At 44.4% G+C, this 27,677-nt stretch overlaps 1 protein-coding gene and 1 long non-coding RNA gene across 2 annotated transcripts in view; one reads left to right on the forward strand and one right to left on the reverse strand.

Moving 5' to 3' along the window:
• Positions 1-19,680, reverse strand: part of LOC138772746 (uncharacterized) — a 98,683-nt gene extending 79,003 nt beyond the window's left edge. The window contains exon 1 of the long non-coding RNA XR_011359817.1: positions 19,607-19,680. This is a non-coding gene — a long non-coding RNA (uncharacterized lncRNA). The remainder of the gene's footprint in view (positions 1-19,606) is intronic.
• Positions 1,560-27,677, forward strand: part of PLCG1 (phospholipase C gamma 1) — a 56,393-nt gene continuing 30,275 nt past the window's right edge. Inside the window, exons 1-3 of the mRNA XM_069953361.1 lie at positions 1,560-1,925; positions 26,086-26,238; positions 27,113-27,206. Of these exons, the coding sequence (XP_069809462.1) occupies positions 1,712-1,925; positions 26,086-26,238; positions 27,113-27,206 (461 nt within the window). The 5' untranslated portion in view covers positions 1,560-1,711. The remainder of the gene's footprint in view (positions 1,926-26,085; positions 26,239-27,112; positions 27,207-27,677) is intronic.

A 27,677-nucleotide genomic window follows, 5' to 3' on the forward strand; every position in this document is an offset into this window, starting at 1 on the left:
ACTACACCTTTAATCATCAGATGGCTATGGTGTTTTAGATGTTACCTATAGTGATGCTAGATAGTGGAAGGTCATCAAGGCATTGTGTTCTCCAGGATCAGTGAGGGTCCCAGCATGGTATCCACTAGAGATGAGCACAACTTGAGCATGTTCGTATGAATACCAGTAAGTGAAGTAGTTGGATGCCGCCCTCGGGAGGAGAGCTGCAGCTGATCATACCACCGGCCAAACCTCTGGGACCCCCATGAATATGAAAAAAAGGTCAAATATCCCTGAGTAAATGGAGTAACAGCGCTTCTGCTCACCCACTACTCCATTCACTCTCTATGGGACACTTAAAGGGATTATCCAGCGCTACAAAAACATGGCCACTTTTTCCCCCCTCTCTTGTCTCCAGATTGGGTGGGGTTTCAAACTCAGTTCCATTAATGTTAATGGAGCTTAATTGCAAACCACACCTGAACTGGAGACAAGAGAGGGGGGAAAGTGGCCATGTTTTGTAGCGCTTGATAATCCCTTTAAACAATGCTGCAGGAAGTGGTGTATTCTTTCCATTCTGACACAGTGCTCTCTGCTGCCACCTCTGTCCATGTCAGGAACTGTCCAGAGCAGGAGAGGTTTTCTATGGGGATTTGCTGCTGCTCTGGACAGTTCCTGACATGGACAGAGGTGTCAGCAGAGAGCACTGTGTCAGACTGAAAAGAAAACACTACTTCCTACAGGACATACAGCAGCTGATAAGTACTGGAAGACTGGAGATTATTATTTTTTTTTAAATAGAAGTAAATTACAAATATGTATAACTTTCTGAACTAGTTGATTTGAAAGAAAAAGATTTTCTCGGAGTGCCTCTTTAAACCTAGCTTACCTACCCCTTTAAACCTCGCTTTGGCTGTCCAGGCATAATGGGAACTGTAGTTTTGCAGCAGCTGGAGGGCTGAAGGTTCACCACCCCTGCTTTATAGCTATGTGCCTGCCATGACATGAAGGCCCCTCAGTGCAATAATTAAAAAAAAAATAAAAAAAAAATAAATAAAAAAATAAAAATATATATATATATATATATATATATATATATATTACATATATATGGTATATATGCTGATTTGTCTTTGAATGCATCTATGTTGTCCAGGAAGCACATGTAATCCAGCAATCTTCCAGCTTTATAGGCCAGCAGTGAGTAAAAGTATAAGGGCTGTGAATATCCCTTTAAGGGGCAGTCCCAGTATAGAGGGGGTGTGGAGTCCTGGCTCCAGTTCCTCTCTGCTTTTAATCCCATTGGAATCTGTATGGAGTCATGGTGAGCAGGACACTGCAAGGAAGCTCTGGGTGGGTGGGTGCTGAGTGCAGGCAGTGAATCCCCCAGAGCAGGCTTTGACCATCTTTGCAGGATCCTTGCATGTGCATGTATGCATTGCAGATGTTTGCTTTAGGGGCAGGAGAGATGTGAGGGTCTGCAGGAGGGACACTTCCTCAGATCATGTTCCTGTGATCAGTGCATGCAGAGGAGGAGGGGAGAAGAGGAGGAGGAGGTGGTGGAAGAGGAGGAGGGAGAGCTCAGCACAGTCTCGGTTGGCAACAATAGAGAGGGTTGGAAATCCTTCTCCCCTGGTCTGATCTTGCAGGCAGCAGCACTTGCAGGATTGCATTGTCCTCTCATGGCCTCTGATTTGGATTGTTCCCACTGAGCAGCCCCTAGACTACAAGGATGATGGATGCAGGGGCTCTTCTAAATGGCTTTGCCCCTTCTGGGCAGAGTGAAGCTGAGCTGACCCATCTATGCAGAAGCCTGGAGGTTGGCACAGTCATGACCCTCTTTTACTCCAAGAAGTCACAGAAACCAGAGAGAAGGACCTTCCAAGTGAAGCTGGAGACCAGACAAGTTACATGGAGCAGGGGGGCTGACAAAGTGGAAGGAGCAGGTAAGAAGCCATGGAGCTGCTGTGTCTATTCTGCATGTACTGTTCCCATGCCTGGCTGTGGATTGCTCTGTGCACTAGTCACCCTCCTAGACAGGGGACACTAGCAGGGAATAATCTAGCAATGCATGACAAGGATACAATGTTACAACCTTCACACACAGACAAGAAGAGAGGCCTAGCTGACACTTAAGTTATTCCATTGTATAAAACCACTTAGAGGGACATGTGCATGGGAAAAAATGGCTTCTTGCATAAGAGATCTTTTTCTGAGAAAATGTCTCCTGTTAAAGAATAAAAAAAAAAAGTCTCAGCCTAAAGGGAATATGTCTCAGGTGAGATGTCAATGACGACATGGTCACCTCAGCTGTCAAACATGACGCTTTACAATATATGACGCTCAGTGACCGACTAATAAAAAGTTTTCTTTGACTGTGTCCAGGACTGTGTAAAGGAGTCATGTCTACATTTAGGGTTTCACATTTAAATTCTATGCGCCATTGGCATAATGGGTGACTATGGGCCCATAACCGATTAGGATGGTTGTGCCAAGTTTATAATGCAACGTGACACTTCATGCACCATTATAAGTGGTTGTTTTTTTGTTTTGTTTTTTTAAATAAAATCTTGCTATATTTGTTTTTTCCCTAGTGTAGGCTTATATACACATATAATTATTATATAAATAGATTCTTTCCTTTGGTTCTATACTTATTCCCAGGCAAGCCTCTGTGCCCAGCACCCGGCCCGGGCCACGTTCTTGTTTCTGCTCCTGGTGGAAGTATACACTGAGCCTGCACTAGTTCTGGGAATAGCTCTATATTTCCCCTGTCTATTTGTGGCTTCCAGGTGTATCCTGGATGTTATTGTCCTACTTCCAGTCCAAAGTTAACTCCTACTACTCCGGCAGAGCGGATATTGACCAGCAGGCCTCTTGTTCTTCAGCCGAGGAACTAGTTTCCAGAATCCTGACTGCTGCTGAGTAGTTTATTAACTCATTGGATTGCAGCATCTGTCGTATGCCAGGGCAGGTTTATTAGGGTGCATGGTTGTGCATATTTTATTAAAAGTAATAGTATTGTTGGTCAGATCCTATTGGCAAGCTCTAGGCCTTGTTCACTTATAGGCCCTCCGAGGCGGTAGTGGTCTGGCTGGGAACTGCAGCTCCATAGCTCCAAATAGCTGCAGCAGACACTGTTTTTGATGTGTGTTTTTTTTTTGGAAAAACACATCTCAAATATATTCCTATATTTTTTTTTATAGGAAACAGCATGTTTGATTTTATATGAAATCTGAATTTTTTTATTTTTTTTTCCTTTTTTTTTTTATTTAGCATTTTATTTTTTTTAGACATTTTCTATATATTGTAGATTATGGATCCATACATGTTACTTATCACTGTCCTATAATCAAGAATACCTGATAATCCGGCATCTATCAGGAGTAGAGATGAGCGAACCTCAAGCAAGCTCTGGTTTGTCTGAACCTTCGTGTGCAACATTTCATTACCGGTGGCTGAAGAAGTTGGATGCAGCCCTAAGGCTACATTCAGAAGTCCACAAGTGCTGTCCACAGTGGCGGATCTGTAAATGTGGACAGGACTTTGTGCCTCTGTAGTGAACCACAATTCACAGACCACTACATTCTAGGCAGTGACCTGTGCCACTATTGCAGATCTGCACTATGACACGTCCTATTTGTTTGTGGATGCGGATTGCAGATGTGTGAATATGCACATAGAAACCTACTGATTTTACATTTGTCCGTAATTGCGGATCCGCAATTACAGACAAATTTTCCCAATGAGGCCTAAAGCCCCTAAGGGGCAATGCTGAGGAGCAAACGAGCGTTGACAGCACTCGCTTGCGGCCTGTTCCCCGATTACTGCCGGGGCTATTACATGTGCCAGTAGTGAGCGGGTAAGAGCCGGGGGGCTGCCCGGGTGATCGCTAGATTGGGCAGCCCATAGAAGATAGCAGCAGTCTGCTGTCAATGCTCCTATTCCATGTAGCGACGGCAGCAGAACGCTGCTATCTTAGTCACTTGTCTTTCCACATGTTGAAAGACAATGACAGACCACGATTAGCCGACATCGTTCATGTCAGCTGATCGCTGTCTTCTATTACACGAGACAATTATCGTCCTTAACGGCCGATATCAGGAAGATATTTCTTTAGTGTAATTGGGCCTTAAGGCTCTCTGGAAAATATGGATACAGCCAAAAGCCTTAGACTGTATCCATATTATCCAAGACTCCTTATGGCTGCATCCGACTTCTGTAGCCACCGGTAATCAAGCGTGCGTTCTCGGGGTTCGCTCATCTGTAATCAGAACCTATTAATGCCAAGTTAAAGGAGTTTTACTAAAAAATAAACCTTCTGTTTTACAAATCTCTGTGTGACCTACAAGCAGAAGAAGACTTGACCATGAAAACGATATTATTCTTCATTCTTGGATATTATACGTTGCATTTTCACTACTACAAAGCGTCCGTCACTTAGTGAAGAAATACTTCTAGGGGAGAATACCTCCAAAATTGGATACACTGCAGTCTTTTGTTATCATAGATTCTGTACATACACCACTGTATGCCTTCAGATGATATAATAGGTAAGGGGTCAATTGATTTGTATAGGCCAGAGATGGGCAGCCTTCGGCCCTCCAGTGGTTGCAAAACTACAATTCCCATCGTGCCCGGACAGCCAAAGCTTTAGCTTTGGCTGTCTGGGCATGATGGGAATTGTAGTTTCGCAACCGCTGGAGGGCTAAAAGTCCCCCATCCCTGGTATAGGGGCTGTATTACACATCTGTAACACGGGCATGTGCGTGAGGCCTGTTTTACTCAGAGACTTCTTTAATACGAGCCGCATTATAAAGAGAAGCTATATGGTTTACACGTCTGTTTGTAGCTTTCCGTGAAAACGGAACCACGCTACAGGAGAAACATGGAGACGTTGCCCCTAGCAACCAATCACCCTCCAACAGGCCTCTAAAAAGGGAGAGCTGGAATTTTGTTGCTAAGGAAACACCTTCATGTTTGATTAATCCCCTCAAACCAATGATGATATGGCCAGAATAATATAAAAGGGGCAGTTGCCCTTAGCAACCAGTCAGAGCCCAGCCTATAATTTTAAAATGGCCTCTGAAAAGTGAAAGCTGGAATCTGATTGGTTGCTATGGACGGCACAAGGTTTGACAGATCTCCCCCCATAGACTTCAGCAGCGAATTAGACCACAAGCTGCTTCAGGTTTCCACTTGGTTTTGTTCGAAATAGAAACATTAGATTTATATAACTATTAAAAAGAAGCAATCAAATCCAAAAATGCTCAGAAATCCATATATACAATAGAATAAAGTCCCCCAAACGTGTAACTGACACCTATGAGCTTTGCATATACAAAGTTTGTAAATGTCCCGCGCCATATACAAATTACCCTCAGCCAGTCACATGGGCGTTCATCAGCACCAAGCTAGTCGCCAATGGCGCACTCGAGTTGACTGTAATCCGTCCTCTCTAAGAGCGCCGCTGCTCAGGGACGGACCCTCTGGGACGTGCAGCAGGCAGTCCTGTATTGGGAATCACGGCCAGAGGGGCCGTGCCTGGGCACCGACGCTCCCAGAGAAGCGGGATTATAGTCATCTCGAGCACAGTCGGTGGCTAGTTTAGCACTGCGGAACGCCCACATGACTCGTTGAGGGTGATTTGCATACAACGCAGGACATATACAAACTTCATTTTCAGGGGGTATATGCAAAGCTCATAAGTGTGAGTTATACGTTTGGAAACAGCACAGGGGGGCTTCATGACACTGTACGTATACATTCCTGGGCATTTTTTTAGTTCCTTTTAAATATTCTGGGTGCTTCGGCAGCCGGTGCCTCTGTTGTGGTGACAGCTCGGGTATGACAGCGCTATCAGTGCCTGTTGCTAAGCAACTGCGCAAACTTACTTGGGTACTGCCTAGAAGGTACTGCCGTTGTTAAAATTGCTCATTGGGCACTGCCTACCAATGGGGAACTCCAGATTATCTCTAGCCTTTCCCTGTAAATCATAACACGTAAAAGAGAAGAACACAAAATTTCCTGTCTTGTCCACTTGTTGGTTTTGACAAGATGACATGTGACCACAGCGGAGTCAGAGAGGAAAGAGAACCGCAAACCTCAAAATAATATTCACAGGAAATCTAAATTGTTGTGTTTCTTGGAATATATGGCGTTCATTTCACCAAACACCTCACCCAGCTTTCCTAGACTTCTGAATAACAGATTGGCCTTGGTTTCCACCAAGATTTGCCCTACTCAGATATCAGTGCATGAGCTGGTACCAGCGCCCATGCCTGTGAGTGCATTTAAGCTCCTGACATTGGTTGTCACCCAGCTTTCCCATCCTCAACGCCCAGGTCTGTTGAAACCTGAGTGTGCTTCATTTGATTACCAGTGGCTGCAGAAGTTTTATGCAGCCCTAGGGAGTCCTGAAAACCATAGGTACAACATATGGCTGTATCAGAGTATGTGTAAGGGGCCATTCACACGTCTTCAAAATACTGTGCATGGACAGTATTCTGCGGATTGAAGCTCCTGGCATCAGCAATCATTATGATGCCAAGAGCTCCAAACCTATTGAAATCACTGCACTACTGTACTGACACAGCATGTCAGTACAGTAGCGTGAATATTTAAACAGTTTTGGAGCTCCTGCCATCATAACGATTCATGATGCCAGGAGCTCTGAGGTCCACTCCGCAGAATACTGTCCACCCATGGACACTATTGTGCGGATGTGAATGGCCCAAACACGTTATACTAAAGTGTACCACACTCCACAAAGGAGTATACAATGTGTACACACTCCACAACAGTTTACCACACTCTAAGGCCTTATCCCCACGTTAAAGGGAACCAGTCAGCCCAATGTGGCTGATATGGTTCCCTGAACTGCTGTATACAGCTCCTGCAGCAGCTGAAAAAAAAAGACTTTAATTCCCCGGGCGCGTGACAGGCAGCAGCAGGAAGTAGTCATCTGGGCAGCTCCCTGCCCGTATCTAGTCACCGCGCTCTGACTGTCAGCGCGCTCGGAGGGGATGAATGACCGACAGAGAGGTCCTTTACTGGCCTCTCTGCCTGTCAATCATCCCTCTGGCCGGTACGTGCCGCAGCTGCTGCAGGATCTGTATACAGCAGTTCAGGGAACCATATCAGCCACATTGGGCTGATTGGTTCCCTTTAAGTGCGCGGTCTGTAAATACAAACCTGTTTAAATCTTTGCGTGTCTGTACGGTAGCTTGAAGATTTAAACTGTTTGGGATGCAAAGAGGGACGTGACTCCTGTCAGTAGCACATCTTTTGTGTACGGATCATAGTCCCAGAACGTGTGAATGCTCCCATAGATGTATGGCTGCCTCCCAACTTTCCACCAAATTGGCGATGAGAAGACTCGGGTATGCAGGGCTTTTTATCTTGCTGTGGCCTATCGCTTCCCTCCCCATAGACAACACAATGTTCGGCCGTGCCCAAATGTTCATACAAATGTTTGGCCAAAAGTTATTGAAGATGTATGGCCACCATAAGCCAGGACAGGAGAAGTCCTCAGAGGTAGGAGATGAAATAAATATATAGAGAGTTTCAGCCCAAGCTCATAGGACCTTTGTAATCATCGTTCTTTTACTTTATTACATTGAAGTGCGGCCTACTTTTGATTGTTTTGTGTCGTCGGTACACTAGGTGGATGCCCTGAGACCACATGGTATAAAATAATATATACATTATATATATAATGTGTGTGTATACAGTGACCTGCAAGCTTCGCTGTACATTATGCAGACACCAGTAGGATGAAGCCTGTCTCATTAACCTGTGGACTGGCATGACTATCTCCATGGGATACAATACTTCTTCACATCTCATGCAGCCCAGGGTAAAAATGTATGCAGCAAAAATTGTTTATTGTGATGACTGATGTCTATTTAAAGGGTATTTGTATTCCAAACCCCTTACTCAACTCTTTCTGTAATTCCCAAACTGTAATAGAGAGTGCTGCAAAGTGCATGCAATTACCCTGACGTCTCCATTGAACGTGATGAAAACTGCAACTATGCTCTATGAACAAGGGCTTACAGGACTCCCTTCGCTTTCTTCTAATAGGTACGGAACCTGTACAGGATCCATGACAGTCCTAAATGATCCAATGAATATGCCTTAAAGGGAACCCGTCACCATGATAAAGCTATCGGCATCATGTTATAGAGGAGAAGGAGCTGAGCGGAATTATATACATCTTTATGGGAAAAGATTTAGTATAACTTGTAACTTATTGATTAAAGTCTCTGATGTTTGCAGGCCAAAGAGTCCAGTCCATTGAGTGACTCCGCCCACTGGACTCCTTATCACAGAATGAGCAGGGATTTTAATCAACATGTTACAAGTTATACAGAATCTTTCGCGGCAAAGCTATATATCAATCTGCTCAGCTCTTTCTGCTCTATAAGACGGCACTGTCTAGGTGACAGCTGGGGGTCCTTCAGCTGTTGCAAAACTACAATTCCTATCATGCCTGAGACAAGATGGGTATTGTAGTTGTGCAACGGCTGGAAAGCCGCAGGTTTCCTATCTCTGCCTTAAATTATAAATGAATACCCCTTTTATAGGGGTTGTTCGCCATTTTTTTTCTATTAAATCAACTAGCGTCAGAAAGTTGTACAGATTTGTAATTTACTTCTGTTAAAAAATATTCCAATACTTATCAGCTGCTGTATGTCCTGCTGGAAGTGGTGTATTCTTTCCTGTCTGACACAGTGCTCTCTGCTGCCACCTCTGTCCATGTCAGGAACTGTCCAGAGCAGTAGCAAATCCCCATAGAAAACCTCTCCTGCTCTCCAGACTGGACATACAGCAGCTGATAAGTACTAGAAGACTTAAGATTTTTTAATAGAAGTAAATTACAAATCTCTGCCACTAGTTAATTTGATTTCCAAAAAGTTTCATTAAGCTTTAGTTTTTTTTCTGCAAACAATTGCAAATATAAGCACATAGAATGTACAAATTAGCCCATAGTCTGCAATGTATAACCAAACATCAAATAAAGAACGTCCAACAGCACGAGTTTGTGTCTGTCATTGTATCAATAAATGGCGTACCATACATCACTCCTTTACTAACCATAGCCCATTGGCAGAACTAAAGGGCAGACCTGAACGTCGTCTGCCTAATTCAACTAATCAGGGGCCAAGGTAGCAATAGGAAAGAAACAGAAGAGAGGAAGGGAGAAAAGCTAGAAAGAACAAACAAAGAGGAAAAGAAATGGCAGTAGGGAAAGGGCGGAGGGGCAGGGAGAAAGGGAAGTAGTATAAGACCCTCGCACCCCCAAGCCCGTACAGCAGCAGGGGTGTCCAAGGCCGACAACCCTACGTAGAGGAGGAAAGGTAAGAAATCCAGGGCTGCCAGACCCTTTGAAATTTTTCTTCCACTAGTTAATTTGAAAGAACGAAAAATTTCGGTGAACAACCCCTTCAAGGCTAGGATTACAGTTGTAGTGTGACATCATTCACAAGCATCACATGCGATGTTGCCGGTTGGTCAGTGATCTTCATATTACTTTGTAGCCCTAGCCAATTTCATGATAGTAATGCTCGATCCCTGCCTCTAAATAAAATTACTAGAGATGTTCATCCCTCTTAGGGACTAAAATTCCCATCATACCTGAACAGCCAAAGTGAGGCATGATGGGAATTGTAGTTTTGCAGCAGCTGGAGGGCCGAAGGTTCTCCATCCCTGTCTTGGGTCATGGCTTTGCATCTGACCTGGGCCACCTTTTGTAGAGTCTCCCTGGCCTGGTCTCCCTATATTCATGTGCGGTATACTATGCCGGGGTTTTCCTTTTTTCCCGAATCCTTTGAGTCGTATTGTAATCCATCATCGGAAGTCACAATACACAAGCCGCTTCTGCTACAATGACCAGTGGATGAATGCCGTATTATTCCAGGTCTGTCACTTAACAACATGGTTCTGTTTAGGCAACAAAGTTCTGGCTGTTTGGGAAATAGACCTATTCCTGTGTGTTACACTTGCTTTGTCTGTCTACCACATTGGCAGCTTCTGTGAAAACCCGACGACTGCTCTTTCCTGTTTTAAAGCCCGTTTCGGCTGGGGGCACCGACTTTAATAGGATCAGCGTGTTACTTGTGCGAGTACATTCTGATCTTGTAAGGGGAACCTTGTATTCTTTATATTTATGTGCCTGGTTACTTCACCTACTTGTTCAAGTTCAACCCTAAAGGAGAAGTCCGGGGGGAAGGGAGATGGGGTCGAAAATTGGTCCAGGTCATGACGTAGCTGCACCCTCCAAGCTGGACTTCTCCTTTAAAAATGAAAACCTTTTTTGAAGGAAACATTGGAAACAATGTGGCCTTGTTGACCATAGTGAACTGTTGCGTGGCTGACATAGCCATGCACAATTTAGTCCATATTGTCCGTTACAGCTGATCCTTTACCCAGTATGCATGTACGACCAATTTGAACAGTCTTAAGGTGCCCATTCGTAAAGTCAGTGGATTTGGGAGACTGTCTAAAATGCATGGTGGCCCCTTGAGTTTTCCCTCAACTTTTTAAAGGGGTTATTCAGCGCTACAAAAACATGGCCGCTTTCTTCCAGAGACAGCACCATTGTTGTCTCCGATTTGGGTGGGGTTCTGTAAAGTCCCTATTACACGGGGCGACTTGAGGAGCAAATGGGCGATGTCATCGCTCGTTTGCTCCTCGTTTCCTCCTCGTTTCCCGCTCGCTGCCATCGCTATTACACGAGCGGGTGAGTGCAGGTGAAGCCGCGGGGAGATGCTGGGGGGGGCTGCTCGGGTGACCGCTAGATCTTCCGGGCAGCCCATAGAGAACAGCGGCGGTCTGCTACCGCTGCTCCTATTCCACGGAGCGATGGCAGCAGATCACTGCTATATGAGTTTTCATCTTTTAACAGGTGGAAAGACAAACAACTGCGACGATCATCTGCTGACATCGTTCATGTTGGCTGATCATTGCCTTCTATTACACTGAACGATTATTGGTTGTAACGGCCGATATTGATCAATAATCGTTCCGTGTAATAGGCCCTAAAGGGGTTATCCAGCGCTACAAAAACATGGCCACTTTTCCCCCTACTGTTGTCTCCAGTTCAGGTGCGGTTTGCAATTAAGCTCCATTTACTTCAATGGAACTGAGTTTCAAAACCACATCCAAACTGGAGACAACAGTAGGAAGAAAGTGGCCATGTTTTGTAGTGCTGGATAACCCCTTTAACTCTGTTCCATTGAAGTAAATGGAGCTTAATTGCAAACCGCACCTGAACTGGAGACAAGAGTCATGCTGTCTCTGGAAGAAAGTGGACATGTTTTTGTAGCAGGGGGTTAACCCCTTTAATGTCAGTGAAGAGAAAGGTAGTGTTGAGCGGATTTGTAAACCTGTTCAGGTATAGCAACGTTCTCCGAACCTGACGTTTGATTCTCCGGTGGCTGCAGAAGCTGAATGCAGCCCTAGAATACGCAGGACATACAGCAGCTGATATGCTGGAAAACCTGGATACAGCCATAGGTTCTATCCATGTTGTCCAGGACTCCCTAGAGCTGCATCCAACTTCTCCAGCCAGCGGTAATCAAATGCTGAGACTTCTGGGTCCGGACAAACTCAAGCTTGCTGGAGTTGTGCCTATCTCTAATGGTCAGTCAACACTCACAACGGCCGCTTTGTCTGCCAGTGTAAAAGGACCTTTAGGCCTCGTCCGCACATCCGTGGTGGAGACCATAATGCACAGTCTGTGACTGCATGCTGCCAGTAGTTAGGACCATGCACTTGTTAAAGGGGTTATCCAGCGCTACAAAAACATGGCCACTTTTCCCCCTACTGTTGTCTCCAGTTCAGGTGCAGTTTGCAATTAAGCTCCATTTACTTCAATGGAACTGAGTTTCAAAACCCCACCCAAACTGGAGACAACAGTAGGGGGAAAGTGTTTTTGTAGCGTTGGATGAAGGGGATGAAGTCTATGGCTCTCCGACTGCAAGTGAACTGTATAGGTGCAGGTCCTACTTTCTTATGTTACAGAACGGCATCCACACTCAGGTCTATTTTCAAATGGACGTAGATTAGTTTTTTTAAAGACCTTGCATGTCTTAGAGGATCCTCTCGCTCTGGTGCCTTCATGGACATCTGCAATCATATAGGAAAACTTTCCTCCTGAGTCATGGAGGTGACACACCTCGGCCTATACGTGGTTACACATTCCAGGAGTATCTTTACCCTTTGTCAGACCTGATGATTTATTTGTCGAGCATTCATATCATCTTTGTGTTGAAATCAATAGAGCTGCGCAATGCGTTCCGTCATCCCAAGCTGAACAGTAATATGGCCGTGGAGGGAAAGGCGCCTTTGTATACGGCAAAGGATTTGGTCATTGCTGGGTGGACTCTGGGCAGACCGACTCTCGCAGTAATTCATCTGTTTATATGTTTGTGGCCATGGCTGTATTACTAGGCCTGCGGTTCAGGAGTGAAAGGTCCTATTCATTGTAAGCACTTTTACTACAAACTGTTGAAAAACATTGGTGTAGTGTATAAAACTGTTGTTTACTGTTTGTGCGCGGTTCCTTATAAATACATAGAGGAGGATATTTAGAAATGTCTGTGCTTAAAGGGGTACTCCGGCGAAAATGTTTTTCTTTCAAATAATCCGGTTCTAGAAAGTTATACAGATTTGCAATTTATTTCTATTTAAAAGGCTGGAAGTCTTCCAGTACTTATCAGCTGCTGTATGTCCTGCAGGAAGTGGTGTATTCTTTCCAATCTGACACAGTGCTCTCTGCTGCCACCTCTGTCCATGTCAAGAACTGTCCAGAGCTGTAGCAAATCCCCATAGAAAACTTCTCCTGCTCTGGACAGTTCCTGACATGGACAGAGGTGGCAGCAGAGAGCACTGTCAGACTGGAAAGAATACACCACTCCCTGCAGGACATACAGCAGCTGATATGTATTTGAAGACTTGAGATTTTTAAATAGAAGTAATGTACAAATCTGTATACCTTTCTGAAACCAGTGGATTTGAAGGAATATTTTTTTTGCTGGAGTGCTCCTTTAAAAGACGTAACCATACACCCCATTGCTGAAGCAGCGGATAATAAATCTAAAGGCACCAATAGCAGAATGGAGGCAACTTTTTAATGGAGTCCCGCTTAGCGGTTCGCTCACAGTGCCTATTGTGATAGAAAGTGTAAACTCCTCGTTCCTGATGTTAAATCTGACAGGGCCCGCTACCAGCCATGTACTAATTGTAATAAGCCATATCCATGGGGTAATTTCATACGCCATCATTCATTGTGTCCCCTTATATCGGCGACTCCTATGTAGTGTTAGTGACTAGTGTTGATCAAATTTGCCGATCTGTTCGGGTTTCTCAACGTTTTTCAAAGCAGAATTCTCACTATTTTTTATTAATTGAGTTCAATGTAACTGAGAATTAAAGGAAAGGTAACTTTGTGGTCTGCTTTTTGAGCTGTAAACTAGTCTGAACCCCAAAACTCTGTGTTTGACTCCTGGTGGCTGGAGAAGTTGGGTGCAGCCCTAAGGAGTCCTGGGAAACCTGGATAAAGTCATAGGTTGGGCAGCATCCAACTTCTCTAACCACTGGGAGTCAAATGCCAAGCGTTTGGATTCAGACAACCTGAGTGTTAGGCAGCTTCCTCATCACTACTGTAAACCAGACTTTTTGGACCAGTTCATATTTTGAGAAATAAGTGTGAGCATAGCCTAACATGTTTAAAGAGAGCCGTCACTTTCACACTGCCAGAGCCAAGAGTCATTAGGGTGGACCTAGTGGCTTCTTCCATGATTGATTTCTCCCAATACTCAAAAGGTCCCCATACACTTTAGACTATTGTCGGCCACTCGTGTCGGATTCAGCCATCAGTCTAGCGTTTATGAGGCCGCCCAGAACCAGCATCGGCAGATGATGTTGGTAGTGATAGCCTGTGATGGGAAATCATGGCTGACCCCTTTGTTCAGAAAGAGATAAGCCGCAGCAAGACCGCGCTCGCAGCAGCTTACCCGTCCTCAACCAAGGACCGCTCAACTGTGCCAAATGCTCCTGTGTATGGGCAGACAGTAAGCTCGGCTGTCAGTGATGGAAGTTGTATGGGCACCTAAACAGGAGACGGTCTGTCAATCGAGGCTGATTTGGTGGGGAGAAACCACCGGGGACAGCCCCTTTGACTTGTGGCTCGGGCAGCATGGAAATGATTAAATTTTTCCTTACTGGGTCTTCTAACCCTTTTAAAAATACATGAGAATATGCCAAGGCTGGTACAGAACATATACAAGCTAAAGGTGATGCATTTGTAGGAGATCACGCAGAACAGGTAAAGACGGCAAAGATAGAAGACGTAGCGTATAGACAATACAGAAAACAGGATGTTATTACAGAGAAACAAGATTAGAGACATCTAGGGAACCTAAGAATGGAGAAATAAGGTTCTGGTGTCTGTAAACCAGAAAGTTTCCTGTTTAGGAAGGGAACATGTGCACATATAGGTATATAGGTAAGATGGGTAACATTGCTCCATGCACCATGTGAGGTGCTGTGTCCTAGGTTACATAGAAGATTGTCAGCAGAAAAAATCCTCTTATTTCCCCCCCCCCCCCCCCCCCCAACACACACACACACACACACACACACTTCTAACCAATCTCTTTTCTCCTTTCTCCTTCACCCACTCATCCCTACTACTCACAGGGAAGCACACTGTAGGCCCCTGTAAGAGGAGTTACATGGTGGAGGAAGTACACAGTCTTCTTATTCCGATTCTCAGAGAGGGAAGACGCAAAAACAGCTGTTCCTGCAGTAGTTAAGCCAGGGCCTGGCTACTGCCAGGACCCATCGCAAGGAGAAGTACAGTCAGTTGAGTCTAGACAACCAAGTGTATAGATGCAGCTAGAGACAACCAGTTCTTTCAGTATTTCTACTATGCAGTGCTAAGCACTTTAAAGGGAGAGGTCATCAAGGAACACCCTAACCCATTTCAAGAACACATCTACAAAGAGCAGGGCAGTATCCTGAACACGAGGAACCAGCCTGGATAGGAAAAAGTTACCGTAAAGAAGGTCTACATATCCTATCTTGCAGTGCAGGTAACTGGGACCCCCCCCCGGACACTTAGCTACGCCCAGATAACCACGGCTGGGACTTGTATCCTGACAGGATGGGTAGCTCGACACTGTAGGGCAGAAGGTGGTCAGACCAAAGTCTGAACACAATTACAAGTAAACTATTTACTACAAAGTATATCTCCAAGTGCCGGCAGAGTACACAGCTACACTGAGTTGGGGCTCCTCTGACAAACTCCTCTCCTCTACTCTACAAGCACCGTTACAACTACCTCTCCTTCAAGCACTAAAGTCTGTGTCAAGGATTTATCTATTCTGCAAAAGTGCATTGTACTACTAAAGAACTTGACAGTAAAGCTGTTCTATTTTTACATCACTGGGACTCTAGAGATTTTATACGCACCAGCACCTATACACACAAATCGCACACCTTGGGTTATTTTTCCCCTTTCTGTCGGTGGCGGTACTGATAGTCCCATCTACCATGACTGATTTTGGTTATGAAAGAATTGCTATACATTATTTATCCACCCCCAGAAGATGGAAACTTGTGTGATTGTATTATTTTTAATATATATATGTTTTGTGCGACTTTGTGACGTTCTCGAAAATCCTCGCTGCTGACCCGTCTTAAGACGCTCATTGATCCCGTTTAGAAGCGGTGTTTATTGGATAAATAAGCAGGTCTGTGCCGGCCGGGATTTTTCCAGCGGTGGATTATAACCTGTCATACCTCCGCTCTGCTTACCACCCTGGCAATGAGTTGTACACAGGCCTCCTGTGTCCTTTCTAGTAACAGGGGAGTCTTTGTGTTCTCCGATACCACTCCCATGTCCCTTATGTCTGTTTCCCAAACGTCATTCACCCCTTGAGTGCCATGATCCTGAAGCTTTCCCGGGGTGAATGCTATCATTTGTGCCCTCATGGAGATGGAACATAATTAGTCAAATTGCAAAATATAAGGTTGTTGTTTTCCGATAGGGTTTGGATGGTCAGTATCCCAGTATTCTTCTTCTTTTTCCTAGTGTTTGTGTGGCTTGTATCATGTGCCCTTGACTGTGTCCCTATGGGAGGCCCTCAGCGATGCCTATTGATTTCTCTCAGCAGATTCCCTTACCTGCAGATGAGCCAGTAATTGATATAACCCCAGTCTAGCTGTAAGCCGGTGATAGGGCTGGATCCTATCTTACCATCAGAGAACTTCCAGTTAAGCCAGCGATTGTTTACAAGGCCTCCCCCACCCCCTCACCATCTTGCCTATCAGTTTGTGTTTTTTGTGACCAGACTCGTTACCCATAATCCTCCATTGAAAAGAAAAAGTAATCGTCTCTAACTAGAGATGAGTGTAACTGGAGAATGTTCTAGTGCGATTGTTCGCCATATGATTGCCGTTGAATGCAGCCCTAGAAAGTCCATAGGCCTATGGTTGTATCCATGTTTTCTCAGACTCCAATTTCGTCAGTCGTGTTTATTCAGATGCCGACGATCGGACGTAATCATGCTCCAGTTGCGCTCATCTATAGTACTATCAATGATATTTGCCTACTTGGACCTCTTCTTCCTAATCCTCTTATTGGACAAATCCTATTAGACTCCTTGAATTCTCTTTTTATTTGTTTCCTGAATGCAAAATCAAAGGGGTATTCCCATCTCACAAGGGGTATTCCCATAGTTATATCTGTAGGTTTCCTCATATTACATATTTTTGCACATACAATAATTTATCAAAATTGTCTCCTCCTCATATGCTGCTCATTACCACCCATTGTTAACAGCTTGTCGTCTAGGTTACTGACCACCACTCTGCTCTAAAAGCAGTGGTCTGGCATATATATATATATATATATATATATATATATATATATTTATATTACATATTTATTTAAATTATACAGTGTACATACACACTATCTTGAGATATATATATATATATATATATATATATATTACAATTATAGCTCTATGTATATAAAGTGTGTGTGTGTGTATGTATGTATGTGTGTGTATATATATATATATATATATATATATATATATACTGTATAATTTATATAAATCTGTATACTATCATATATTTAACATATGATAGTATACAGATTTATATAAATTATACAGCATATATATATATACACATATATATATATATATATATATATATATATATATATATATATATACACACACACACAATTTTCTCTCTCTCTCTCTCTCTCTCTCTCTCTCTCTCTCTCTCTCTCTCTCTCTCTCTGAAGCAGGGGGGAGAAGTATGGGGGAGAGAAGCAGGGGGGAGAAGTATGGGGGAGAGAAGCAGGGGGGAGAAGTATGGGGGAGAGAAGCAGGGGGGAGAAGTATGGGGGAGAGAAGCAGGGGGGAGAAGTATGGGGGAGAGAAGCAGGGGGGAGAAGTATGGGGGAGAGAAGCAGGGGGGAGAAGTATGGGGGAGAGAAGCACAGGAGAGAAGCATGGGGGAGAGAAGCACAGGAGTGAAGCATGGGGGAGAGAAGCACAGGAGTGAAGCATGGGGGAGAGAAGCACAGGAGTGAAGCATGGGGGAGAGAAGCACAGGAGTGAAGCATGGGGGAGAGAAGCACAGGAGTGAAGCATGGGGGAGAGAAGCACAGGAGTGAAGCATGGGGGAGAGAAGCACAGGAGTGAAGCAGGGGGGAGAAGTATGGTGGAGAGAAGCACAGGGGGGAGAAGAAAACAGGCCCAGGTTTCACACTGAGTGAGTATAAATACATTTAGAATCTATATTATTAACTATATGTATGATATGTACTGTTTTAGTGCCATTTTGTGCCATTTTGGTTGGTGGTGTGCCCCGGGATTTTTTAAGTATAAAAAGTGTGCCGTGGCTCAAAAAAGGTTGAAAATCGCTGACCTAGATGACCAGCTGTTAACAATGAGAGGTAAAGAGCAGCATATGAGGAGGAGGAGACAAGTTTGATTAATGACTGTATGTGCAAAAATATATAACTTGGGGAATGGGAATACCCTTTTGCTTGACAGATAAATCCCTGATACTTGAAGTGACCATGACTTCTGATCAGGAAAGAAACACAGATGTCTTGATACATGTTGTTACCGATAGAACTGATCTGTGCGCGGCTATGTTCACACACCTTTTTTTGTCTGTTTTTGTTTTTTCAAATGGCTGCATTTCACACCAAAATGACAGACGTCCAAAAACACTGCCGCAAAACAGCCATATGAAGATGTTGTGTGAACATAGCCCATTACTACTATAGGAAAATGACATTGACAGATGTCTGTATATTCTCTATTCTATAATAGTCTATTTTCTAAATTTTATTCTGAATAATTTCTAATGCTAATGCCAATCGGAACTCCAACAACCACTACTAGTGTATTCACGTAACTTTTTATAAGTGTCCCATCCCCCATAGCAATGATTTACTGCTAATCTAATAGAGATGTGTGCAGGCCTATCACAAAGGGGGGCTCCCCTTACTGCACTGCAGCTTTTCTCTCACTTCCCTGGGGTCTGTCTGGCTGGAAATTCATCAGACTGATGTAGTGGGCTCTTCGGACAAGTTCTAGGCAGGATATGAGGAGATAATGTAGCTGCCCCCTGGGGCCCGTATGACGTTTGGAGGATATCAGGAGCTGCCTCATGTCTATCCCGCAGATGCTTGTGTGTCTCTCTTTACCAGATTTGCCTTATAGCTTATGTAGGGTGTAATTGAATAGGGATTGATTTTCTAGAATGTAAAAGTGATTCATATAAAACTATTACTACAAGTGGGAAGTGGAGCTCTTACGGTTCCTGAGATGACACACCTGTTTTGGCCTTTGTGAGCCGCATGTGCCGAGCTTGACAAATTCCAGGAAACCAGTGGCAAGCGTGGCTGCAAATTTACTACCGTAACCTTCTTTAAGTTGTCTGTAGAGATGAGCGCAACTCGAGTCCAACCGTTCAGCATTTGATTTCATAGGGAGCCCTGGAAAACATGGATATAGCCTATGGCCTATGTCTGTATCCATGTTTTCCGGACCCCCTAGGGCTGCATCCAACGTCTTCAGCCACTGGTAATCAGATGATGAACGATCGGACTCGAGCATGCGAGTTGCACACATATCTGGTATATACATGGGAGTTTAAGGGCGGGTTCAGACTACGAAATTCTCACGGATAAATTCCGCCGAATTCCGTTGCCTGTACGGGCTCACGGCCACGCGCTTCTCCGCCCATGCCATAGACACCATTCTATGCACGGGCGGATTCTGCATTCCGCCTGAAGAGTTGACACGTCAATTCTTTCGGTGGATAGCGGAATCAGCCGGCTCATAGAATGGTGTCTATGGAGCCGACAGAAAGGCACGCAGCCGTGAGCGTGTTTTAGCAACGGAATTCGGCGGAATTTATCCGCGAGAATTCCGTAGTCTGAACCCGCCCTTACTTGGTAACTGGGTCAATGGAAAAATTTTGAATTGTAAGATGGGCCAATATAGTTGGGTTGGACGTTTGGTGAGGTTGCAGTTAGGACTTTTGTGAAGGCCAAGTAATTCAAGTCTGGCAAAACACTTACTTGTGAACCCCTCTGTTGTGCGTAGGAACATTGCCATGGGTCTCCCCGAAAGTGTAGGTCAATTCTGTACCCGTAGAATTTCCCTTAACTGGGAGTCAGCTGCCCAGCCTTGACCCTGACGGGGTAGTCCTGGAAAACATGGATACAGCCATAGGCCAGGTTCACACTGTGTAAAAACAATGGGAGAGATTTATTAAACATGGTGTAAAGTGAGACTGGCTCAGTTGCCCCTAGCAACCAATCAGATTCCTCCTTTCATTTTCCAAAGTTTCTGTGATGAATGAAAGGTGGAATCTGATTGGTTGCTAGGGGCGACTGAGCCAGTCTCACTTTACACCATGTTTGATAAATCTCCCCCAATGGCCGTATTTCATAACAATGACCATTGTTGTGCAAACAATAGTTTTTTCGCAATGGCTGTTGTTATGAAATATGGCCATTGTTTTTGAACATAGTGTGAACCTGGCCTATGGCTAAACCCTGTCAGGGTAGTGTGAACATAGCCATAGATTGTATCCATGTTTTCTTGGCAGCACTTGGCCTGCATCCAACTTCTGCAGCCACCGCTAATCAAGTGCAGCACGCTCTGGTTTGGATGAAGCGTGCTCAAAGTTTAACTCTAGTCCTTCTTCTGGTGTAAATGCTACAACGATCAAACAATGAACGAAAATTTGTTGGTATGTCATTGATCGCATCTTTTCAGCTGACCTCAAAATCGTTTTCAAGTTTTCACCACTTATTGCTGAGAGTATATAGATACGAACGCAATAACCATCATTCACAGCACATACTTGAACGTATTATACGACTTTACATAGGCATTTAGACGAGAAGATAAAACGCTATCTTTAAAAAAAAAAAAAAAAAATCTGTATGTGTCAAAGAACCCTTAGTGACAATGGTTTACTTCAAATTTACATCCGCGACATTACCATCATTTTTTTTTTTTTTTTTGCCTCTATGTCCAAAGTCTTAAAAAAATAAATAAATCCTTGGAGATGATGTCAGTTGCATTAATAGGAAGCAAAGAAGTCTTGTGGGTTACAGCAATAAATTGGTGACAGCGGATTCATTTGAAACCACAAATGACTGTAATATTCTGTGATGGTTATCAGCGGTAACTTTATATGTAGTAGTTGTACTTATTTACTTCTGCACGTACAGTTTAGGAGCAAAAGAACTTAAAGGGGTTCTCAAAATAAAAAAAATAGAAAATTCAAACAAATCAAGTAGTGACAAAAATTTGTAATCTACTTCTATTAAAAATCTCCAGTCTCCCAGTACTTATCAGCTGCTGTATGTCCTGCAGGAAGTGGTGCATTCTTTCCAGTCTGACACAGTGCTCTCTGCTGCCACCTCTGTCCATGTCAGGAACTGTCCAGAGCGGGAGAGGTTTTCTATGGGGATTTGCTGCTGCTCTGGACAGTTCCTGACATGGACAGAGGTGGCAGCAGAGAGCACTGTGTCACACTGGGAAGAATACACCACTTCCTGCAGGACATACAACAGCTGATAAGTAATGGACTGTTCAAATGGACCATATAGTCTAAAGGTGGTATTACACAACCCGATGCGTGTGATAAGCGAGTGCTAATCTGTCAGATTGCTCCGTGTAATTGGGCCCTTAGGTTGTGTTCGCACGTTTTCAGTTTTTGTTTCTATCGTCTGAGCCTAATTGATTATGTGGCCCCTGCATTTTTGCCTCGGGGTTCTTCAGCACGGGTCCCTGTAAAGGGACCAGCAATCAGCTGACGGATGACAACTCTTTTACTGGCTGACGGCCTCTTTTGTCTGGCTATTTAAATTATAGCTATTCCCCCGCACATCTTACATGCCTACAGAATTTGCAGCCAACTATGATGACGCTAAAGGGGGACTCTGAACTTTTTTCTTAGTCAACTGGTGTCTAGAAGTCATACAGATTTGTAATTTGCTTCTATTTAAAAATCGCCAGTCTTCCAGTAGTTATCATCTACTGTATGTCCTGCAGGAAGTGGCGTATTCGTTCCAGTCTGACATAGTGCTCTCTGCTGCCACCTCTGTCCATGTCAGGAACTGTCCAGAGCAGCAGCAAATCCCCATAGAAAACCCCTCCTGCTCTGGACAGTTCCTGACATGGACAGAGGTGGCAGCAGAGAGCACTGTCAGACGCGAAAGAATACACCACTTCCTGCAGGTCATACAGCAGCTGATACGTACTGGAAAACCCCTTTAAAAGGCTGAATGAATGATCCAGCGATTGATAAAGCCATGTGAAGATACATTTTGAAAGGACAGACAGGTACCATGTATCTCCTTGTAGTAGCAGATATCTTGTTAGCCATTTGGATCCTGAATTGCAGCTGACACACTCTCTTTAAGTGACCTGTAAGATATTACGTGTTAGTTTAACTGAGCTGAGTGTGCATGTTTTTGCATTAAGGAAAGGGGAATAAGCAGTGGTGTAGCTACCATAGAGGCAGGGTAGGCAGCTGCTATGGGGCCCCTGCTGCAGGGGGGCCTATGGCAGAAGGTAAGAGCCGCCCTGTGTCTATCTGCTTAACCCCTTATGTACTGCAGTGTCTAAGTGACCCAATGTTTACTTACATTCTGCAACACAAAAAAAGGGTTAAGGAGCAGAAGACAAAGAGATCTCTGCTTCACTGCACTAATAACACCTGACCACTGTCCTCAGCTGCCTGCAATCAAGTAGGAAAATCGGCAGAGGTCAGGATTGTCAGTGCCCCAGCAGTAAAGCTCAGAACTATAGTACATAAGGTCCCAGTTTTTTTTGCTATGGGGCCCCATGAACCCTAGCTAGGCCACTGGGAATAAGCTGTAGCAGACCCCTTTGGTAGCAGCTTGTCTCTCGCTGGTATAAAATTGCTCAAAAAAAGCACAAAGTTCTCATAGTACAAAGCTGAGTTTTAATTTTTTTACTGTAAATTTTTGTAAATGACACTTTAAGTGCCTTATTTTAGTGTTAAGAAGGTGATATTCTCCTTCTATACAGCCAGAATACAAAAGCATAAAATGAGGCAGCTCATACAACATGTACCGTCCCTGTATTCGGGTGTTTGTTTTTTGCCGTAACCTCTCTAATCCTTGGTGCCTCTTCAGCAGAAGCCACACCCAACCCGAAATGTTCACATCCATTCTGAGGTCACAAAATGTCTGTCCTGAATAAAATATGCTATTTGGAGCCATGTGTGAGAAAAGAATTTCCTGTACACATCCAGCTTCTCCTCGTAAGCCTCAGATTTACTGCAGCAACGTACTTGTTAGCAGTGGATGAGGGACTATAGGCTGCAGTTCACACACTGACAGCTATGAAAAGATGTTCTAGGATATTCTCCTCCCTAGGATCCACTTCTAATAATGACTTGATGTGAACAAGGCCTTAAAGGGAAAAAAATAAGTAATATAGATTTGTATTAAAATCTCCAGTCTTCCAGTACTTATCAGCTGCTTTATGTCCTGCAGGAAGTTGTGTATTTTTTCCAGTCTGACACAGTGCTCTCTGCTGCCATCTCTGCCACCACATAGAAAACCTCTCCTGCCCTGGACAGTTCCTGACATGGACAGAGATGGCAGCAGAGAGCACTGTGTCAGACTGGAGAGAATACACCACTTCCTGCAGGACATACAGCAGCTAATAAGTACTGGAAGACTGGAGGTTTTTAAATAGAAGTAAATTAGTAATTTATATAACTTTCTGACGTAAAAAAATAAAAAGTGCACTTTTTCTAGAATTGGTGCCGCCTTCTGTGTGGGCTATGCAGCTGTATACCTGTTAATGGTGTTGGGCTATGTTCACACATAGCATTTAATGCGTGTTTAATTAGCGATAATTAGCCCTACTTTGCAAAATTTGCAATAAAATATCAATATTTTGTCACAATTCCATTAAAATCATAGCAAAAAACTCTAATTAGCGCAGTGTGAAGCCATTCTGGTATTGCGTTCATTTGGAGCCCTGGTATATAGACTCCATATCTAGCTGGAATCGTGACCCGTCACTAGTAATGAGCGGACCTGTCAAAATATTCGGCTTCTCTGAACCTGTTCCATTCCCGGTGGCTGCAGAAGTTGGAAATTGTACAGGCAAGGCAACAAGAGGCCGGTCATCCGCCGCGTTATATTGTCGCCTGCCGCACTGCCTGGTGAGCTCCCCCTGGTGGCCAGAAGCCATTATACAATACGCTGCCCCAGCTGTGCTGTATGAGTGTGGTATGGTGAGCTCCCCCTGGTGGCCGGAAGCTGCCCTACCATACGCTGCCCCAGCTGTGCTGTATGAGTGTGGTATGGTGAGCTCCCCCTGGTGTCCGGAAGCTGCCCTACCATACACTGTCCCTGCTGTGCTGTATGAGTGTGCTGTGGGAGCTACCCCTGGTGGCCGGAAGCTGCCCTACCATACACTGTCCCTGCTGTGCTGTATGAGTGTGCTGTGGGAGCTACCCCTGGTGGCCGGAAGCTGCCCTACCATACGCTGCCCCAGCTGTGCTGTATGAGTGTGGTATGGTGAGCTCCCCCTGGTGTCCGGAGACTGCCCTACCATACACTGTCCCTGCTGTGCTGTATGAGTGTGCTGTGGGAGCTACCCCTGGTGGCCGGAAGCTGCCATACCGTAGGCAGTCCCTGCTGTGCATGTGACATGTGAATACTTCTTCATGGAAAAATAAGACATGCCCTGAAAATAAGACATAACACATCTGTGGGAGCAAAAATTAATAAAAGAAGTTTATAAAATTTTCTATTCTGCAGGAGGTTTTTGTAGGTGCGTGCATGCATCCTCCATTACTGCATGGGAGGTGGTGTGGGGAGGTAGTGGGCACAGCAGAGGATGTCGGGCGCAGTGCCCCCTCTGACACAGGATGCGGGCAGGCAGGAAGCTAGACTGCAGAGCACAGATGCTGCATGCGGTTATGCTGCAGCTCAGCATCCTGTCACTAAGCCGGTTATCAGCCTGTGGGAACTAGATCAGATGTGGGGAACAATGAGTTAATGTCATATGCCAACATAATATGATGGGTATGTGTCAGTAAGCGACCCCCGCATCAGGGTGTGACAGTCCTTGTAGTACTTGCTGAAGGATCGGGCCTCTGGATGGGGGTCCCATGGGTCCTCGCAGTAGGAAGTGTAAGGACTGTAGATAATTCTCCCTTCCATAGTACTTAGGCTGTGACCTGGATATATGACCCCGATACTGTTCTAGCTCTGAGGAGGAAGCGTCCCCCCCCCCCCCCCCTCCTCTCTTGTAGATTCCATCCCACAAAATCATCTAGACAAGAAGAGAATTTATGGTTCTAGTTCACACCACGGCCCTGTTTGCCACATGGAAAGTTTCTTATACTGTAGATCTCTGCTCCGACTCCTCTTACAATGATATTTGGAGATATAGGAAGGGATTTAACACTTACTAATTACAATTTTGGTATAATCCTTAATATCGCCATTCATATTGGGTAAATGTTGGCTGAATCCACCAGTCCATCCACAGGTAGGACGAGCCCAAGGGAAGTAGGGATCATGCTGATATGTTGCTGCCCATGGTGAGACTAACAATTCCTTCCACACTTCTTATTACCTATTCAGTCTCCTTCCCTCAGTTCTGAGCTGTTTCTTTCTGCTCAAGACTAAAAAAATCTGTGTGTGAGCTTTTCTCTCCATCTCCCCTTCCTCCCCCCTCCCTTCTGAGACAGCTGATGTAAACAAGTCACTGACTTGGCTGTATCTGCAACATTGTAGCTTCTTTGTAATGCTGATAAGGGTTTTTCTGAGGTCAAGTTGCTAATAAACTCACTGTGATTAATCCTCCTAGCCATACACAGAAACTACAATGTTGCAGATACAGCCTGCCGGGGACGTTTATATCAATTGTCATAGAAGGGAGGGGGAAAGAGTGAGGAGACAGAGAGAAAAGCTCACACAGAGATTTTTGTGTTTTCAGCAGAAAGCAGCAGCTGAGAACTGGGGGAAGGAGACTGAATAGATAATAGGAAGTATGGAAGGAATTGTTCGTCTCACCATGGGCAGCAACATATCAAGAGTTATGTTAGAGTGGAATACCCCTTTAAGGGGAACCTGTAACATTGAAAGTGCTGGCTAATCTGCAGGCGGCATCTAACAGAGTAAGAGGAGCGGAGCAGACTGATGTATACTGTTATCCTTGCTTATCTAAGTAGTCAAGTGGGCGGTCCTAGGACTGACTGCTTTCAGTAGGCCGTCCATAAGTAGGACCTTGATTTACACCAGTGTATGTCACATTATACACTTCTGTATCCATATATTAATATATATATTACATGGAGATAGTGGTCTACAAACAGAGATGGAAAACCATTAATGTTCATGTGGATAAAGCGGAATAAGAACTCCTCAGGCCGAGTGTAGCCGGGATTCTTCATGTAATAATTACAGATAAAAGCATGTGGGGAGGTGTGCGCCCTTTATATCAGACCTAATGGCTCATCCATATACTGTGCCAACTCTCTTCTCAGTGGACATCCGGGAGATTAAAGAGATTCGGCCAGGGAAGAACTCTCGAGATTTTGATCGCTACCAGGAAGATGCTACGGTACGCCTGGAACCGGATCACTGCTTTGTTATCCTCTATGGAATGGAGTTTAGACTGAAGACCTTGAGCCTGCAAGGTAAGTGTCCTCCATGTGATGCCTATAGTGCCGCCTACATACCCCCATCACCTATATAACCACTAGTGTTGAGTAAGCAAGCTCGGTGGAGCATAGGGCATCAGGATGCAACTTCGTGGTGCTGGATATAGGTGGTTTGTATATTTGTATATTTCATTTACACATCCCTTCAAGGGACAAAATATACAAAAATTAGAACAAAAAATGCAATAGGTTAACCAAGCTCCCTCCACTTAGCACGGGCACCTGGTTATACAATTGAGTCTCCCATTGATTTCAAAGGGGTTTATTACTTGAGCATTTAAAGGGAATGTACTATTTGAACCCTTAATATTAAGTTTTTCATAAGACCTTATCCAGCATTAGAAAAACATGACCACTTTCTTCCAGAGACAGCATTGCTCTTCTCTCCAGTTTGGGTGCAGGTTTTGTAACTTAGCTCCATTCACTTCAGTGGAACTTAGTTGCAAACCAAAATTGAACTGGAGACCACAGTGGTGCTGTGTCTGGAAGAAAGCGGCCATGTTTTCATAGCGCTGGATAGCCCCTTTAAGTGCTCGCTCAAAACTACTTACGTTACGCCTCCTCCCCACCTTGCCATGCACCCGCGCGCCCTTCAGTGAGCGGCGGTTACGGCCGGCGTACGCCAGGGAGAAGGCGTACGCGGCTTCACCCAGGGACACAACGTTAATAAATCTTCCCCCTAGTGTTTCTTCTCTATTATTGACTTCTTGGGATGAAATCATTTCCAGGAAAAGTTTGTGGCCGATTTGTAGTCATTTTGTCCATTATTAATTTATTTATTTACTTATTTATTTATTACAGTTGTGGTTTCTTCATCTATTTGCATGGTAACTTTCTCTTTGTCCTGCAGCAACCTCAGAGGATGAAGTGAATATGTGGATAAAAGGGTTAAACTGGTTGCTCCAAGATACTCTACAGGCCCCCACACCACTGCAGATAGAGAGGTAAGCAGTGTTCTCACAGGCTATGTTCTCACACAGGTGGGGTTTTTTTTTTACCATATAACATCTCAAACCCCCCCCCCCCCCCCCCAAAAAAAAAAATAAATACAAATAAAATAATAAATAAAATTAAATACAGAAACCCTTCTAGATTATTTGTATTACTCATTATACAGTTAGTCATATATTATACAGCATATATTATACAGCTTGGGTCATGTGATCTTATGGTGACCTCCTGGAAATTAGGTGTGTTTCTGGGTCACCATCTCAGCCAGTAGATTAGTGTTTTGTATGGTGAAGATGCATGGACTGTCCCACACAAGATCTCCACCGGGGCGGGGGGCACAATCTCCCATCACAGTTACTGATGTTGATGATACCGCTCCTGTCACTATGTCACATCTATGGTGTTACACAATATTCCACTGCTCTCTGTGTGAGTGATGAGTATATGGGGCAGGGCGGGTGTGC

The sequence above is a fragment of the Dendropsophus ebraccatus genome, chromosome 14 (genome assembly GCF_027789765.1).
Source record: "Dendropsophus ebraccatus isolate aDenEbr1 chromosome 14, aDenEbr1.pat, whole genome shotgun sequence".
NCBI classification, from domain to species: Eukaryota; Metazoa; Chordata; class Amphibia; order Anura; family Hylidae; genus Dendropsophus; species Dendropsophus ebraccatus.